The 18,186-nt window shown below is 46.7% G+C and overlaps 1 protein-coding gene across 1 annotated transcript; it reads left to right on the forward strand.

The window, feature by feature from the left end:
• Positions 1–1,171: 1,171 nt before the first annotated feature.
• Positions 1,172–12,274, forward strand: SKIDA1 (SKI/DACH domain containing 1). The gene has a single exon (XM_088160654.1). The coding sequence runs from the start codon at positions 5,993–5,995 to the stop codon at positions 8,462–8,464; it is 2,472 nt and encodes an 823-aa protein (XP_088016780.1). The 5' UTR covers positions 1,172–5,992; the 3' UTR covers positions 8,465–12,274.
• Positions 12,275–18,186: the final 5,912 nt, after the last annotated feature.

Here is an 18,186-nt window from a genome sequence, read left to right on the forward strand (position 1 = left end):
ATTGAAAAATAAACAAATAATAGCAAAATAAATTTTTAAAAAGAGAGAGGATGCAGGCGACCCAAAGTAATTGTGGGACCGGGAGTGCATGTTGTCTCACAACCCCCCTCCTCCTTTTCCTCCCCGTCCTCCCGCTATGGCCTTAATGGCAAACTGGAAGGCCAGTTTATTTCATAGGGCCATATTACAACCAACAAGGTAAATAGGGAGTCGTGGGGGAGAGGGAGGGAGGGGGGAGGGAGCAAAAGGGGCTTTTCTTTGATAGCGTTTAATTGGAATTGAAACATTCTGGGGCTGTAAACATTCTTTATTTATTCAGCACACATAAGCGGGCATTGTTTTATCACCATCATAATTATGGTGTCCTTTAAACTGACTGATAGCAAAGGAGATAAGGGAATGCGCCTGTAGCTCCAGATCAAATCGCTGGCTCGCCCCTCTCCCCGGGTCACCAGGATCCACACGGTCCTTGGAGATGAGGAGCGCCGGAAGATTGTGGCCTGGCTATCCCTTACGTCATGAAAGTGATTTGTACCACATTGCTAATTTGGTGCAATTCATAACCTCCTGATCTCCTTCGTTTGCAACTGCTTTTCAGTTTGCAGGGTATGTTTTTTAAGATGTAGTTTCCCACCGTAGAAATTAAGAGTGATCACCTATGTGTAGGAGAGGATCTTGTTTCCCAATGTTTGTTGCTTTACCTTTGTCTAATTAAAAATGCAAACTTTTAGGATCCTTTCAGAACAAAGCCTCACCAAATCCCCTTTACGTCCAAGGATTTGCAAATTTATAAAGGCTGCATTGAATTCAGCATGGGTCAAGGGGCAAAAAAAGGGTAGAAGGTCACTGCATTTTGATTATGGGTCAGTAAACAACATGGCATGTAGTATGTGTCCAGAAACTCCTGCTAAAAAGTATTTTAAAACTACTATGGGTATTAAATTCAAGAAATAGTCTTAGACCATAGTGATATAAATTGCACAAAATTCTAGTGTTCAAGAAACACTCCAGCCTCCATGAAAACAAAAACAAAAACCCACAAACTTAAATAGCAGTTAGAAGAACTCTGCATTGCATCTCTGTTTTCTTAAAAAAAAAAAAAAAAAAAAAAAAAAAAAGAAAGAAAAAGAAAAGAAGAAGAAAAAGAAAAAGAGAGACGAAGAAAGGGGAGAAAAAAGCAGGGGGGGAAGGGGGGGAGACAAAAAATCAGGAAAAAATTTTAAAAAATTTTAAAAAAACCTTATAGGTATAAGACTGTTAGCCATATTATGATTTTTTTCCCCAGACTGATGGCTGGTATTTCTTTGTCTCACACATTTAGGAGATTTAGTTATACATTCTGATACGTTGTCTGAATAGAATTTATGGCAAATTTTAGTTACTACAGTCACATTTGGCTGACTTTAAAATAGCAGAAGGATCATATTATACTATTCTTTGACCCTATTATATTTACGTTACTGGACTCTTTGTGATAGCCTCTAGCTGCTTTCTATCTGTGTCCTCCTTGAGCAAAATATGCCCAACAGCAACTAGAAGCAGAGTGTAGTGTTAGAAATCAAGTTCTCGTATGAAATATGTATTTCTGCACAGCACCATGAAAGCAAAAGGTTTATTTAATACTTGTCAATACCTGAAGACATAGTCCAGCATTAAAAAATAATAATAAAGAATAATAATACTCTAATAATGTGGCAATCCTAGTGTGAAAACGCGCATGACCCTTAGGTTTTCATGAAGATTTTCAGAATTCTCCCCGTTAGTACAACCAGTGGTGGACATTGCTGTTGCATTTCCCAATGAAACGTTTAAAAGACTGTAAATGGTGTGTGCATTACTACATTGCAGAAGGAAGAGGTCAGGCTAAATTGCACTGGTATTTAAACATAATCATACTATGAAAATAAATCAAAACATCACGTAAAAGGAGTATTTTAAATGTTACACACGTTTTCTTTCTGGAATGACATGGCCAAGCAGTTCCCTGTGAGCATATATATATTTTAATACAAGTTTACAAAAATAAAAGTATATGATTTTCAACAAATGGGAATAGGTCTACAGCAAAGTATTATGAATATTATTTTGCTCTTTTTTTCCTAATGAGGTTTATCCTTTGGCCAGACAGTTTTAAGACTGAAATACTACTGGCTGTAGAGTATAGATTGCAGATTGCACGCTACTCAACGTGAAAAGGAGCACATTTGATTGATCGCCTCTGTGTGTGTGTGCGCCCATACACACAACTCTCTGTAGTTGCATGTGTATGTATTTGGCAAAACTGGGCATCTCTGGGCGTCCTTATCTTAAGAAATGTGAGACAAACATCCATTCCTTTAATCATGTTCATCTTTGATCACCAGCAAGGGTGACACAGTCCACAAAATTAACAAAGAAACTCCCTTGCTTTTGAGAGATAGCTACATGTACATCTGGGTCTGCACACACATGCACATGGACACACGAACACACAGGCATACATCCCAGTAAGTAAATTATGGCATAACTTTTCATGTAATTGACACCAGACACCTTTAATTTTTCATTTTCATTCTTTTGACCAGCTTTCACATTAACAATCTAAGCCATAAATGTTGGTGGCTATTGATCGCAATCCCCTCTGCGCGTGCAAATCCATTTTCAAGTCCCCTGCCTTTAATGTGCGTGTGCGTGTGCAAGGGGCCTCTGACGGCTGTTTATCAGGATCTTCCCCAGCCTTGAAGACGACCCCGGATACACAACGTGTGCCGATGGCCAAGGGAAAGCACACACACACACACACACACACACACACACGCACACACGCACATACACACACAAAAAGAACCAAACCAAATGATGGAGAAGTAAAGAAACAAAGCTCTCTTGTGTGAGATGCGGAAAAAGATATGCAACCGAAAGTGTGTGTAAGTATACGGTGGGGATGTGTAGGTTGGGCGCCTGACATTTCCCAAGACTTCTCGTGGGTTTCTCCCTGCCGACATCTGGCGCTGCCTCGACCCCGGTGCTCATGGCCGCACCTTTCGGGAACCCGAGGTTTGCCGAAAAGCCGTCACTAGTTTTAAACGTTTGGTAGCACCGGAATTTAAAAAAAATAATTAAATAAATAAATTAAAAAAAAAAAAAAAAAAAAAAGAGAGAGAGAAAGAAAAAAAAGGGAAAAAAAATTTAAAAAAAGGGAGGGGACGGAGGACATTTTTTAAATAGTTGCCGAATCCTACTGCCAGGCTATCACCAGCAGCGCGTGGGTGCGGGTCTGGGTGCTCGTGGCTCCCTGCGTTCGAACACACGCGTGGATTTCCACGGGAACCCGACCCAGCTGAACTACCTGACAAATAAAGGACTTTTCAGCCCATTGGGGTTTTGGGTTAACGTCTTCTGAGCAGCTTTCTCGGAGTTTACTGTTCCTTTACTGTTGACTCCATAGCCTTAACCTTAAAGCAGGGGGAGGAGAGCAGTAGGGAGGGGGTGGGGGTGTTCGCAGCATATAAGTACATCAGGAGGAATTTTTAAACGACCTTATTGTCTCTAGCTCTAGAAAGACCACGATGATTTCTCTTTAGCGCCAGCAGCTGTTTTCTCTCGAAACTTTGCTTTTTTTGCCTCTCACACGAGCGAGCAGAAGAAAGGCAAGGCTGGGGGATCCAGATGCGAGGAGAGGAAAGGAGAACTCCGCGGATGGTCTGAGCTGTGCCGAGGCATTGTTCACTGCTGCCTCTCGGTTACGTTTAAAGGCTGAAATATCACGAGATCCACTCAATGATCCTTTTCTAATTCGAGGGACAAAATGTAATTTGCTGTAGCTCTGCTTTCTCGGATGGGAATACTATCCCTAGGTTTCAGAGGGAAGAACTAGGCATCGCGGTTCGCACACACATGGATTAAGTTGAACAGCGGCGATTACATCTGCGCTGAGAGCAACAGTAGTCCAGGGCTGACTTTTCAAATCTCAGCCCTCCGAGTTAGAGGCTCCCTTGAATAGACTTCCTCCATTCCCGGATGCACTTCTCCAAATTCCCACTTCTCTCTCGAATTCCTGTGAAATTGGGGGCTTGCCTGCATTTCGCCTTGGCATGCAAAACGGCGTTTTCACAGAGTGATTATGCGCTTTCTTTTAGCTGTACCTGACGGGGTAACACGAACTCCACGCACCATATTGCCAACACGCGGAGTGGATATTGACGTTCGGGATTGAAGATTTTTTTATTTTTTTTTTTCCTCCGTCGATTTTTTTGCCAAGTCACAGCAGTATGAGATGTCTCATTAATCTCGCGGATGTGTCTAATTCTGGATGTGCAGTGATACATAAAAGTGCTGGTGTTTGTATCCAGCGGAACACTGGATGCACGGCAGAGATTGGTGATTTTTTTTTTCTCAGCGCCTAACGTGCAAACCGCAAGCATCACTTTAACGTGACAAGGGAGAAGCATGCAGCTATCGCAACATTTGCGAAATCCTCGTTCTTGACACTCGAATAATTTAACGTTCCTAAGAAGAGGTTAAACCTTCATGCTGCTTCTTCAAATTGATTTTAAGGGGCTGATATAAATGGAGCATCAAAAAGCTTCGGCAGGGCTACTCCGAGCGGAATATGCAAACTGCGAGCCAGAAGCATCCTAGCCCGATGCAGTATCGTACATTGTGTGTTCCAGCACTTTTTTGTTATTACGTAAAGGCTCCTGGAAGCACCTTGGATATTCTACATTCTCCTTTCTCTGCTGGAAGCAATCAGGACGCAGGAATCCTGACGTGGGCTCTGGGACTATAGGACATTCCAGCTCGTGATCCAGCACGGTTAATCGTGAAAAGTGTATACATTTCTGGCTTATCTATGCTTTGTTATGGGTCTGACGTGAGCTCACGTCCTCCTCCCCCCCTCCTGCAATATTACAGTCAGAATTTCAGTTAAAAGTGTTATAGTATCACGGTGCGGGAACCCGTGATATTCAGACAGCAAAAATAACCGTAGTACTCGGCTATAAAAAGCTAATTAAGCAGAAGAGGAAAATCGAGACAAACTCGAAAATGTAAGTACTCCCTCTCGTTAACAACCGAACATTTAACTTTGGAGCCTCAGAAGGGGAAATACCAGGCTGTTCTTCACGTTTTCGCTAAGCTTCATTTTCCACACAATGCAGAATAAAACGCTAGTTTAAAGCGGCTACGTTACCGGAGGATTTTCCATCGCTACGATCAGACTTATGTCCTTTAAATTCACGGCATGCACAAAAGAGCAACGTTTGTCCAAAACAGGCTGAAAATATACGGAACGATAGGGGGGAAAAGCATACAAATCCTTCCTCCGAAGCTAACGACTAGGAAGTCTGAGAGGGCTGAGTGTGTTTGAGCTCGGATTGTTTAATAGAAAGATTTATATACTAACTGTATTATTTACTTTGGGAGGGGAGGTGGCAGTATAAGGGTATGCTAATTAGTGGGAGATTTTTTGGGGGAAGGGGTGGAATATCAATTTTTATTGCATCACCTGTCAGGAGTGTCCAATCAGCGTTGGCTTTAGGGGAATTAATTGATGAAGGTGTCTCCGGACGAGCTCACTTCACTCTGTCATTTTATTTGTAGCTAAAGCAGCGGCGGGAATAGCAGCTGCATTTCTTTTCTCTTCCTCCCTTCACATTCCATTATCATAGTTTCCAATGGAAAAGCAGGGAATGAAAGGGAACAGGTACTGATCTTCAGCAGCAACTTAGAGAAACACTTTGGCAAACCTGATTTTTAAGATTATATACTGATTGTAGTCTCACGGTATTTTTTAATTTATTTTTTTAAATTTTGTCTAAAGTTTGGCACTTCATTCACCAGGAATAACAGCCTTTGTTATATTTTATTAGCAGGATGCCTTGAGACAAATACAGCATCTGGCTGAGGATTGTGTGTGTGTGGCTTTTTCTTTTTTTTTTTTCTTTTTTCTTTTTTTTTTTTTTTTTCATCTCTCCCTCTCTCTGCAAATGCTGGGAATAATTTAATTCACGAAATGGGAGACCTGAAGTCGGGTTTTGAAGAGGTGGATGGCGTGAGGCTCGGCTACCTCATCATTAAAGGAAAGCAAATGTTTGCACTCTCCCAGGTTTTTACAGACCTGCTCAAAAACATCCCGCGAACTACCGTGCACAAGCGAATGGATCATTTAAAAGTAAAAAAACATCATTGCGACTTGGAGGAGTTGAGGAAACTCAAAGCCATCAACTCCATCGCTTTCCACGCCGCCAAATGCACCCTGATCTCCAGAGAGGACGTGGAAGCCCTATACACATCCTGCAAAACCGAACGGGTTCTTAAAACGAAACGGAGGAAACTAAGCCGGGCGCTGTCTGCCACGGATCTCCGGCCGGAGCTCGCTCCCGCCGACCCCTTCTCCGGCTTCTGGAAGGAGAACAAACTTTGGCTGGGTCTGAGCGACTCTCCTCGGCCGCTGCTGCCCGTCCGGAGGAAAGCCCTGCGCCCGGGGGACACAGCCTTGCTACCGGCCGCTCATCTACCTCACATTTTTAGTAAATACACTGGCCACAGCTACCCAGAAATCGCTCGGGCGCCTTGCAAATCCCCCGTAAACTATGAAACGGCGCCGGCGGTGGGCGGCTGCGTGCCCCTGCGCTCCCGCCGCCCGCTCGCCTCCGCGGCGCGGCCCCGGCTCCCGACCGCCGGTCCCCCGCCCCTGCCCGCCCGCTGCCGCCGCCGCCGCCACGGGGCGGCCGCCGCCGCCGTCACGCTGGGCCCCCCCGGCGGCGCCCGCCGGCCCCTGGCCCTGCCCCGGCCCTGCCGGCCCCGCGGCGCCCCGCGGCTGCCGCTGCCTCTGCCCCGCGGCTTCGGGCCGCCCGCCTTCCCCGAGAGCGGCAGCAGCGACTCGGAGTCCAGCTGCTGCTCGGGCCGCGCCGCCCACGACTCGGACTGCGGCTCCAGCCTCTCCAGCTCCAGCGAGGGCAGCTCGGAGGAGGAGGACGAGGAGGAGGAGGACGAGGAGGGCAGCGGCGCCTCGGACTCCAGCGAGGGCAGCTCGGAGGAGGAGGAGGAGGAGGAGGAGGAAGAGGAGGAGGAAGAGGAGGAGGAGGAGGACAGCACCTCGGACTCCGACTCCAGCTCGGTCTCCAGCCAGGTTTCGGTGCAGAGCATCCGCTTCAGGCGCACCAGCTTCTGCAGCCCGCCCGGCGTGGTCCACGCCAACTTCTTGTACCATCTGGCGGCCGCCGCCGCCTCCCGGCCCCCGGCCCCGGCGGAGCCCGGCGGGCTGCCCGCCCTCCGCGGCGCTCCCGGAGGAGTCAAGCCGGAGCTGCCGGAGGAGTGGGGCTGCCCCGGCTGGGCTCCCGCCGCCCCGGCGCTGCGCTGCTCCGGCGGCCTGGGGAGCTGCTTCGCGGAGATAAGAGACGATAGGGTATCCGAACTCACATTCCCACACTCTGAATTTTCCAATAATGCCAAGAGTACTGACCTAACAATTAACTGTGTTGCAAAGGGGGCCTCTTCACCTAGCCCAAAGACAAACAATGCATTTCCACAACAAAGAATACTCAGAGAGGCAAGGAAATGCCTTCAAGCAACTACTACACACCGTGCAGATAACAATACAATAGCTGCTAGGTTCTTAAATAATGATTCTTCATCAGCGGCAGCAAATTCAGAGAAAGATTCCAAAATCCCTCATTGTATTGAATTTGCCACGGATTTGCCCTCTTTACAAACTGATCCTGCGGAGGATGCTGCTTCTCCAGGGGCAGCAGCAGCAGCAGCTGAGCTCCAGTGCACTGATACAGGCAATAAGGCATTGCCATTCCTGCACAGCATTAAAATCAAAATAGAGGACAGCAGTGCGAACGACGAGTATGAGCCTGATCTTACAACACATAAGCTAAAGTGTGAGTGCAATGATACTAAGGATGAGTTTTACGGTGTGACTGAGAGTAATAACCAGGACGCTTTATTAACAGCCAAGGAAGATTCTGCATGCACTGAGAAAGAAACCACTTCCTTAAACCCACTGACTCAGAGTCAGGTCCTCTCATGCACTTTAGGTACTCCAAAACCTGAGGATGGGGAGTATAAATTTGGAGCAAGGGTGAGAAAAAATTACAGGACACTGGTTTTGGGAAAGCGACCTGTACTGCAGACTCCTCCAGTCAAACCAAATTTGAAATCAGCTCGAAGCCCACGTCCTACAGGTAAAATCGAGACACATGAAGGAACACTGGATGATTTTACAGTTAACAATAGACGCAAAAGGGTAGCCAGCAATGTAGCATCAGCAGTGAAAAGGCCATTTAATTTCATGGCAAATTTTCCCTGTCCACCATCACTAATTATTGGCAATGATGGGGATTTGTTGCCAGCTTATTCCTTAAACACCACTAAGGATTCCCAACCACCTCACAAGGCCCATCCTGTATGGAAATGGCAGCTGGGCGGTTCTGCAATACCTCTTCCACCTAGCCACAAATTCAGGAAATTTAATTAATAAAGTAGTTTGGAAAATATTTTCTTGAACCACCTTTAACTTTCTTACCTTTTTTTTTTTTTTTTCAAACTCTGCAGCATGGTTTGTACAAACCCATTAATGCTATACACTTTTGGAATCCTGTTTTATCACATTCTGAAGACAGAAACCGGATTACTATTTTATTTACCATTGCAACAGTGGGGGTTTTTTTCCTTGTTTTGGGGTTTTGGTGGGGGTTTTTTTGGCTGTTGTTGGTTTGGGCTTTTTTTTTTTGTTTGTTTGTTTGTTTGTTCTGTTGCATTGTTTTTGGTTTTGTTTTTGTTTTTGTTTTTTTTTATTATGTTACATTCCACAGAGTACTTCAGGCTAAAGACTCAAGTTTAACTCAGTTATTATGGTAGAGCTGGAACACTTTACTGTTTAAATGCTAATAATGCACCAGTACCTCAATTCAACTGCTGCAAATAAATGTCAAAAGGTTGAATAATAAATATTAGAATGAGCCATTAAATTTATGCACTAGATTTTGAAAATGGAAGTCTAACTGTTAATTCAGTTAAACTTTGTTAAGTTACATGGTTGCACAGTAAGGGTTCACTATAATTCAATGTGGCAGCAGTCTACTTTTCGGGAGCTTTGTTTTCGGGTGCAGGGGTGTCTTTTTCGAAGAGCAGTTGCACTTACTCCTTTTTCTCCGGTTTGGAAAAGACTGGGGTCTGCCTGTGACCCCAGCGTTGGGAAAAGCTGCCTCATTTGAAACCAGTAAATAAATGTGGAATTCTATTTTTGGTAAAAGGGTGTCTTTTTACTTGTACAGCCACTCTTTGTAATTGGGAAGCCTTTTTGTTTCACCCAGAGGTCTTAAATAAGGTTACTGTTATCCACTAATGTCATACTTAAGTTGTGGTCTGAACATGCCCCTTACAAACTTGCAAAGCAACTAAAATATTTGCCCGGCCAGCAGTACAATTTATGGTCCAGCCCCTCATGCTGGCTGGAGGAAATAGCAAAGCAGTAAATACAACACAGAAAGTGAAATGAGAGGCCGTAAATGGAAAGATTATACAAAATGAGAATACCATGTTATTCATAGCTTTTTGGCAACAAAACTCAGGCGATTCAACCATGGTACACTTCCCGGTTCTATCCTCATCTCTTGAAATTTGCTGTCGTGGGGTTTTTTGCCATGCCATCCTCTCTATGTAGCAGAAACATTTCTACTGCACGTGACAATCAGAGGCAATTATCTATATTTGCACTTAATATCGAAATAGTCGAATAGGCAGACTTCTAGAGTCTAGCCCTCGGTAAGACATGCTGGTATAATATATTGTGATGATGGAAGCAGTAAATCAAAATTATGGAAATTTGCACTGTTGAAAAGCATGCTTTAGCTTTATTTTCAATTAAAAACACTGTTTTAAAAAAAATCCTGATTCCAAACACTTTGAATTATTGCAGAGTTATCCGTGGTTTCCTCTCCGTTTGTAAGTTCACTGTTTTTATTTGGAGGAAATACGCTTCAAGAGGTTAACTGTTTCACTCCCTCCCTCCCCCCCAACCTCTGCAAAAGAAAGGGAAGGAGAGGAAAAAAAAAAAGGAGAAAGGCTGGAGGCCGAGGTGGAGGCAGAGCTGAGGACGGGGGAAGGTGTCTCTTGTGGGGGGAGGACACATACAGCAACTCTGAAAACAGCCTGAAAAGTTTGCAGCTTGAGAAAGGCAATAATAATTGAGTTGCTGAATCAGCAGAGTTTAGGATGAATAATTGGTGGTTTCTTTCTTTGGATTAGCATTTTATTTATACTAGATCATTCACAAATTAAATTTTAAGGATTCCACTCATCGATCAATCCCAGGAGAATAATTTATCGCAAATCAAAAAAGGAAAACAAAGCAACAATGTAATGTTTACTGTGTGACTCAAAGTCAACATTTCTGCTGGCAATCCACTGCCTGGGTTTCAGTTTTTTAATTCCTGCCTTTTGTGATGCCCTGTCCCAACCCCTCATGTCTCCAAATATTCCAAGCAGTCACTAACTGATTTCAGCTCTGTGTACTATATCCACACCGGAGTTTTCCTCTCATTGTAAAAGGCCTAGTCTAAGAATACCTGCAGCCAAATATATTTAGAAAGAGTAAACAATTGCCTTTCAATGGAGTTACCCTTCCCCCCTGCATGTGCACACACACACACACACACACACACACATGCACACACATCACTTTAAGCTGCCAATTGCAAAAGGTGCATTGCATACTTAACCGCTCTGCTGAAATTACGATGGTCATGAAAAATCTGCTTACTGAAGTTGTTCTGAGATGAATGTTTACATTCGTGTGTTTAGAGCTGCACAGATTACAGCCTTATTTCCAGAGAACTGTAAGTACGTACAAAATGTACTGCTCAGGAAAGACCCCCACTCTGTTCGAAACCGTGTCTGCCTGACAAAGGTCTTCCATTGACCAAAAAAAAAGAAAAAAAAAAAAGGGAAAAAAAAGAAAAAAAAAAAAAAAAAAAAAGAGAAAAGAAAAGAGCCAAAAGCTGCAAAAGTGCAATATGCAAACTTGAAACCTAAAATTTCGCCTTGTCAGTTAAACAACATATCACTTTCAAAGTAACTCTGTCCCCTGACCCTGTTTACTTCCAATTAGAGATATGCTGATTTGGCCAGGAATTGTAAATTACAGAGGTGCCTTTTCAGGTTCCGAAATAATCCGGGGTGGGGGGTTGGGGGCTGGAGGGGGAGGTATGAGCATAAATTTATACCAAATAGGCTCTGCAGAGTTGAGGACGTGAAATATGGCGCCCAGCCTTGCCAGCGGCCCGGGAGCTCCAGGCACCCCCGGGCATCCCCGGCAGGCTGCTCCGCTGGGCTCCCCTCCATCCAGGCAGCAGCAAACGGCAAGGAGTTAAACAGCCAAATAATTTTCACACGTGCACACCTCAGTTTAGTACAAGTCACTAGCAGGGACATTCGTGGTTTTACTACCGCTGGAGAAATTAGCCAGGTACAATAACTCACCAGGGGAAAAAAAAAAGGGGGGGGGGGGAGGGGGATGGGATGGTATGGTGTTCAATTCTGGTAGTTTTGTAACTGTTTCTGACGACATTGTAATTATTATTGCGATCAGAGTTCATTATCATTTCAGCCTTTAACATGTGAGGTTTTATCATTGAATTACACAAAAATAACCAAATTTCTCCCATAAAGGTAAGTTCTAATAATGAGGAAAACACAAGGTTTTCCAAGGGAGACAGGCTACCATTTTGTTGCAATGTTTACATGAGATAAAACTTACAATGTGTTAGTAATTGCCACCATTTTCCAATTCTCGATGTACACAAAAATCAACAGAATTTTCTAGAGGAAAAAGCAATTGAGGAAGTGCATGTACTGTAAGGACTATACTCTGTAGGTATTTGCCACAAATAGAGTTCACCAGTAAATTTATTGGGAATATTTCTGCTGCCAGATGGAAGACAAAAGAAAGTTTTGGATTCTGTTTAATTCTCTAGAACATTAAAAAGGGAACACGTGTAATGCCTTCAGCAATGAGGTATATTGCCTTAAAAGATGTAACTTGCCGTTTACAGCAATTTACTTTAAGAAGCAATTGTTCTATAAGCTACATTTACTTGACTACAGTGGGATAATCTCTTTACTGGTTGTTTATTTAAAAAGCCACTACTAGCAATAATGCAAAATAGTGGTAGCTGTTGTATGAAGTTTGCTGTTTAATCAATTAATATGGTGATTTTTTACATGGTTTCTGATCCTTTTTACTCTAACAGATTTAGTTGCCAATAAATTAAAGTTTCTGCAGAAATGAGAGCAATGTTATCATGTTTGTGTTTGTCACTGTTCACACGTGCGAGTGGTTGAGACAGAAAAGGGTAAAAAAAGTGGCATTTTTGACACACGGCGGTAATCTGCAGGAAAATATTCTACATATGCAGTATGTTAGAGAACATGAAACACAGATAACCTTGTTAATTGTGGTTTTTATGGTTAAGAGGATTGCTGGGAAGAATATGTAATGGTTCATCCTGGGATCTATTTGGTCAGCTTGGAAGCACAAAAGGAGAGCGAGCGCCTGAAAATGAAAAGCCCTGGCTAGCAAAATCAGGAGGGAGGCCTTGGGATCTACCTTCCCAAAGTCACGCTTGCAGACATTACCCATTCCCTTGGTACTTGGCCCTGCAAGCCGCGGTCTAGCAGCTCCGGCCTGACCAAAAACCTTTCGGGAAGGGACAGAGAGCCGGGTTTAGGCCTTACACGTTGCATTTTTTCACTGCGCTGATATAATTATTTCCCGTGCCCTAGGCCCCTCTCTCTCCCCCTCTCCCTTTCTCTCCGAGGCGGCCTCACAAGCCCCCGCTTTAAAAGGCCCGAGATGTTTTGCATGAGGCGCTCACAATAGGGGTTGAGGGAATTGACAGTTTCAAAAACAAGGCGCCCTGTCCTTTCCAGATGCCGAAGACCCCTCTCCCGCACCATCTCTCGTTTGCTCCTCGCTGCTGGTGGCTTTACCCCTAGTATTGCAAATACACTGCAACAGCTGTGTTTGTAAACAGGGGGGAGTGCGGCGGGAGTCCCCCCTCCCGCACCGCGCTCCCTCCGCCTGGAAATCACAAAAAAAAAAAAAAAAAAAAAAAAAATTAAAAAATTTAGAAAAAAAAAAAAAAAAAAAAAAAAGAGAGAAAAAAAAAATAAAAGAGGGAGGTTAAAAAATGCGGGAGCGTAGCCGGGGCCCCCGAGCGGCGGGGCTGCCCAAGCGCGGCGGGCCCGGGGCATAGCGCGCCTCGGGCCGCCATCTTGCCCGGCGCGGCGGAGCCTTCTCGGCTCCCTGGCCCAGCTCCACGGGCCGGCTCCCTCGCTCCCGGCCACAGTCCCTGGCCTGGCTTCCCCGCTCCCGGAGCGGCTCCCGCCGGCGGCGGGGGCGGTGCGGCCGTCCCCGGGGGCTCCCGCTCTTCAAAGCGGGGCCGTGGCTCCCACCCCGCTCCCCCTCCGGCTCATCCGCCGGGGCGTCCATCTTCCCGGGCTCTCCCGTGGCGCGGCCCCGCCGCCTCCCGCCCAGCCCGCTCCGCGCTGGGGGCGAGCCAGGGGGCAAGCCCGTGGTGGTTCCGAGGGGCCCTCGGGGCAGATGCCGGGCTCCGGGCCAGGAAGCGGCCGGGGGAGGCCCGGGGCTCCGGGCTCGGCCGTTCGCCGTCCGCCCCCGCGGAGTCGGCCCGGGAGAGGACGGGGAGCGGGGTCAGTGCGGAAGGTCCAACAGGGCTGTTTGCTCTTGCGTCTAAAATGTAGCTGGGGCTGTAAAGCGTGTGAAATTACGCACCGGTCTCTTAAAGAGTGGCTAATTTATAGTAAATAGCGAGGGCTTTGTAAATGGATTTATTATGTTGTTTCTTGTTAATTGTTGAGAAAATCCCCATTGTTGAGTGTGAATGGCTTTATGGGCTAACCCGGGCCGCGCTGCAATTCCGGGGCAGTAAATGGCCGCTCCACTAATGTGGCCCGTAGCGAGAAGCCGGACCAGCCGCGGTGACCTTTGGGCGGTGGGGCCGGACATGGACGTCCCGCAGGCAGACCCTGCTGAAGCCTGGTCCCTCGCCGAGGGCCGCGCCGGGATCCCCGCCCGGAGGGAGCCCCTCTCCCTGCCCGACAGCCCGGGGAGCAGCGGCGCGGCCGGACCCTCCCTGTGCACGGCCGAGCCCGCCGGCCCAGCCGCGGCAGCGCACACGTGCAGGAGCCGCTCCCGGCCTTTGTTCGCGGCCGCGCTGCCCCGGGTGCCCCTGCCCGCCTGCCCCGCACCGCCCCGGCCCGCAGGCCGGCTCGCCCTGCTCGCCGAACGGCACGTCCACATGGCGAGGGGGGCTCCAAGGCGGCCCTCGGCCTCCCACGCCGCCGTTCCCCTTAGACAAATAAACGGGAGCCAGCACCTCCAGTCCCTTCTCCCTCGTTCCGGAGGGGCGGGGGAGGGGATGGCAATAGGGGTATCGCAATGAACTTCCCCAAACTCCACACCGTGGCCCCCCTTCCCGGCCGCGGGTAGAGGCACGCCGGTGTTCTCGGCGGTCAGAAGGACCGGGACGCGGGGACTCCCCGCCGATGGCACCCAAACCCCTCCCGCGTGCACGCGTCTGCATATTGTAACATACAAATCACGATGAAATGTAAATTCTACTCTAGAAACTTATATTAGGCTATTCTCTTTCCTGAAATCTCTCCCCCTCTGATTTCGCTATTAGGAGAAATCCCCCTGGGTTTAGAGCACTTGTTCCACGGATTTCTGTACAGCCCACATCTGTTGCCTTCCCCTCTGCGGCTCGAGGCTCTACCCCTGCTGCAGGCAGAGGAAGGAGCGGGTCTCCCGGCGGGCCGAGCCGCGGAGGGGCCTCCGCAGCCCGGCTCTGCCCCTCGGAGCTCAGCGATTTTCCAAACTGCCTTTCAGGATCGGGATTGAATTGCAATCGTGTCAGATGCGCGGCTCCCTCTTCCCCAAGACTTGTGCTCGCAGCGCTTTTCCAGGCTGATTAGTAGTGTCGAAGCTGCTAGATAGGGCTGTACAGTCCATTTCCCTCAAAACAGGATGTTTCCATCAACCTGCGTTTGGTTTTCCCCGAAGAGCAGCGGAGAGTTTAGCTGGGAAACACGTCCCGGCTAAGACCTCGTCTTCAGCTGCCACTCGGGTCACTTCACATCTCTGTATTATATTTCATCTTGTCATTCCCCTTTCTCTACTTTCCTGGGGAAAAAAATAAATAAACTAACAAACAAACAGCCTTGGAAAAGCAGCTGGTGATGGTGAATTGCGGGGACACCGCGCGGGCAGCGCCCGGCGGAGCGGCAGGGCCGACCCCAGCCCCTCTCCTAGGCCGAGGCACGGCTCTATCCCGGTCGACACACCCTCCGGGACCTCCCGGTTGTTTGCTGTATGTTGGTGTTGCTCCCGGAGCAAAAAACCCCTGCTCTCCTGGACCACTCTCGCCTGGCTGCCCCGAGAGCAGCGCTTTTGCTGGGATTTCTAGGGTCTTTGTGCGTTTGTGGAGATGCGTGTGAATGGGGCTGCGAGTGTTAAAGCTGCCACATAACCTGTGCGAACATATGTTTTATATTTACCCGCGAGGCTTTTGCGTTCCCGGGATTCAAGGGTAAACTGCCCGGGACAATCACAAACCTAGAATTATTATCTAGTAAAGTGCATGGGGAAAAATATTAATAAAAAACCCAAAACAAATAAACAAACAACAAAAAAGCCACCACCACCACCCCCTAAAAAAAAAAAAAAAAAAAAAAATCGGGTTTGTTCTCTTTAGGAAAAACTCATTTCCATTTTCGTGGGCATGACATTTTGGTAAAGGTAAATAGCAATAGCTTGCTATTCCTTGTACAGTTTTCCAGACTGTTTGGAAAACTTTACTGTGTCTGTTGGGGATGATTGAAGTAATAATAACATAATAATCAGAAGAAGGATTTTTAGGCTGTTTCCCGCTATGACATAATCGTCCTCGTCAAAATCTGGCGAAGTTCGCCTGAGGGAAAAAGATGTTCATGCTAAATGATGTAGTAGAAGAAAGAGCGAACGGCGTTTAATACGCCATATAAAATAATGTCAGATCTCCCCGGCTGTGATCTCGCAGTCTCTCTCACATTTTAGAGTAAGTTTATAAATGGTTACCTGGGGTTTACAAATTTTTGCTAATAAAATCTCATTAATTCCAATATGATTTCTGTATCCTTTTCCCGTAAAGAGGCCTGTAAAATATCGCCATTCTACACAAGCCCTGCCATTCACCAAGTCTGTGGACCTTCGTATTTCCCTATCTAGCTGAGTAGAGGCCGATAAATAGAAAGGCTCTCCAGATAATCGCTGATATCTCCTGCCCTCCACGCAGAGTACTTGGCGGTGTTTGTTCCGTCTCGGAAACCCAGGCTTCTGAAACAGGCTTGAAAGTAGGTGAGCTTTTTAAAACACACATGAAAGTTGGGAATCTTTATATACGTGTTTGCATTGCTCGTGGGGCAAAGAGGAGTATACCCGGCAGCAATTCCTCATCAGCGGACTTAAAAGAGTCTCCTGCCTTTCCCGAGGCCTTTCTGCCTTCCTCTCTCCCTCCCCTCTGTAAACACCCGCGCACAGATGCGGCGAGGCTTCCCGGGAATGCTCCAGCCCGGAGCCCGGCTCCTCTGCCAGCTCCTGCCGTGCTGCTGCATTTGTTCCTCCCGTTTTCCGCAGGAGACGGATGACACCAGGTTTAGGAAAAAGCTCCAGAGGGTAACTGAGAGTTCAGCGGCTCCCAGCCCCAACGCCGGCACAAAACTACAGGATGACTTTGCTGCGGCTTCCTGCGAGCTGCTCCGTCTTCACAAAACCTGCGAGCCGGAGCCTCCCTCGACGCAGAATTCACTGCTTGTGTTTGGTTTATCAACGCCGATGGCGTCTGATCATTAAGAAAGACGAACTGCATAAACATCTGATAGTTTGTATTAGAATCATGCACAGTGACAATTGCACAGAACTGGTTTTAATTTTATTCCAAAGTGTTTACACATCAACATATGGTGAATTTGTCTTCGCTGAGAAAGTTAAGAATCAATAGCGTTAATAGCTTTGCATAGGTATGATAGCGATTAACATTTTTGCTTCCACCAGCCCCAGCTTTCTGAAGAGGAAAGCTTGCGTGCTGAAAGAAAAGGAATTTTCCAATGAGACTAACTGGCTCTGCCCGCTAAGGTGCTCAGGATTTCCTCGCAGGCATCACCGAGTTCATCAGGACTCACTGTGTCTCCACTCACGGACATGGAGAAGCAGCAGCTCCCTTGCTCCGTGTTTATCTCTCTTTTGCAATTACTTCGCTCGCCAGTACCTGCAAAGATCAGCCTGAAAAAACAACTCGCTGATTCCTGGCGAGAAGAGCTGGTCCTTGATAAAGGGCTGGAGCCTAGTTTTCCCCGAACTGCGGCTATGATGAGAGCTTTTTCTAGGAGCCTCCCTCGCTCCCAGGGAAGCGGGAAAAGCAAAGTTCCCGATCTCTCTCCCTATCCCATATTTTCTGTCAAGGTGCTGCAGATCCTTTGGCAAACTCCCTGGTTTTCCCAAGGGCAGTCCAAGGACATCCAGTCGTAACAAACTGGGGGTGGCAAAAGCTTGGTTCTGCCGGGGACATATGCTACAAATGAGGATGTGGTCTCAAAGAGATCATTAAACTATGTATTTATGTGAGCTGAAAAAAAAGAAAACTCATACGCAAGAGTCATTGACACTTACAAACGCTGCCAATGGAACAATTTTCCCCAACATCGAAGGACTATTATTTTTACTTTTCAGGTGTGTTGCTTTTACAAAGATCATGAAATCACGTAGAAACTTTAAGCCTAACCCAATCCACAGATGTCTATGCACGTCTCTAAGTCAAACAGGTCAAATATTTTTTTAAAGACGCATTTACCAAGAGTAAAAAAAAAAGGCATCTAAGCTGGGAAACCTGTGGGGGCAATAACAAAAAGGAAAGAGGCCACAAAGAAATATCCCACAGTGGATTACAAGGTTATGGGACAGGTCACTACAGGAAAGTTAACAAAAAAATGAAGGGGTACATTATATAAACCTCACATAATTAAAAAATAGTTAGTTCCAATGTTGTAGTTATACCTTTCAGATATTTTGTTGAGTTTGTTGTTCAAGTGCCTGTGAATTTATTGGGAGATTATTCTGTTAATATACCTTTATTTACCCGGCGT

This window comes from Sturnus vulgaris, chromosome 1, assembly GCF_052056855.1.
Source record: "Sturnus vulgaris isolate bStuVul1 chromosome 1, bStuVul1.hap1, whole genome shotgun sequence".
NCBI classification, from domain to species: Eukaryota; Metazoa; Chordata; class Aves; order Passeriformes; family Sturnidae; genus Sturnus; species Sturnus vulgaris.

Bases quoted from the DNA above. Each gene is read 5' to 3' on its own strand.
- SKIDA1 (XM_088160654.1), top strand. From the start codon at position 5,993: ATGGGAGACCTGAAGTCGGGTTTTGAAGAGGTGGATGGCGTGAGGCTC.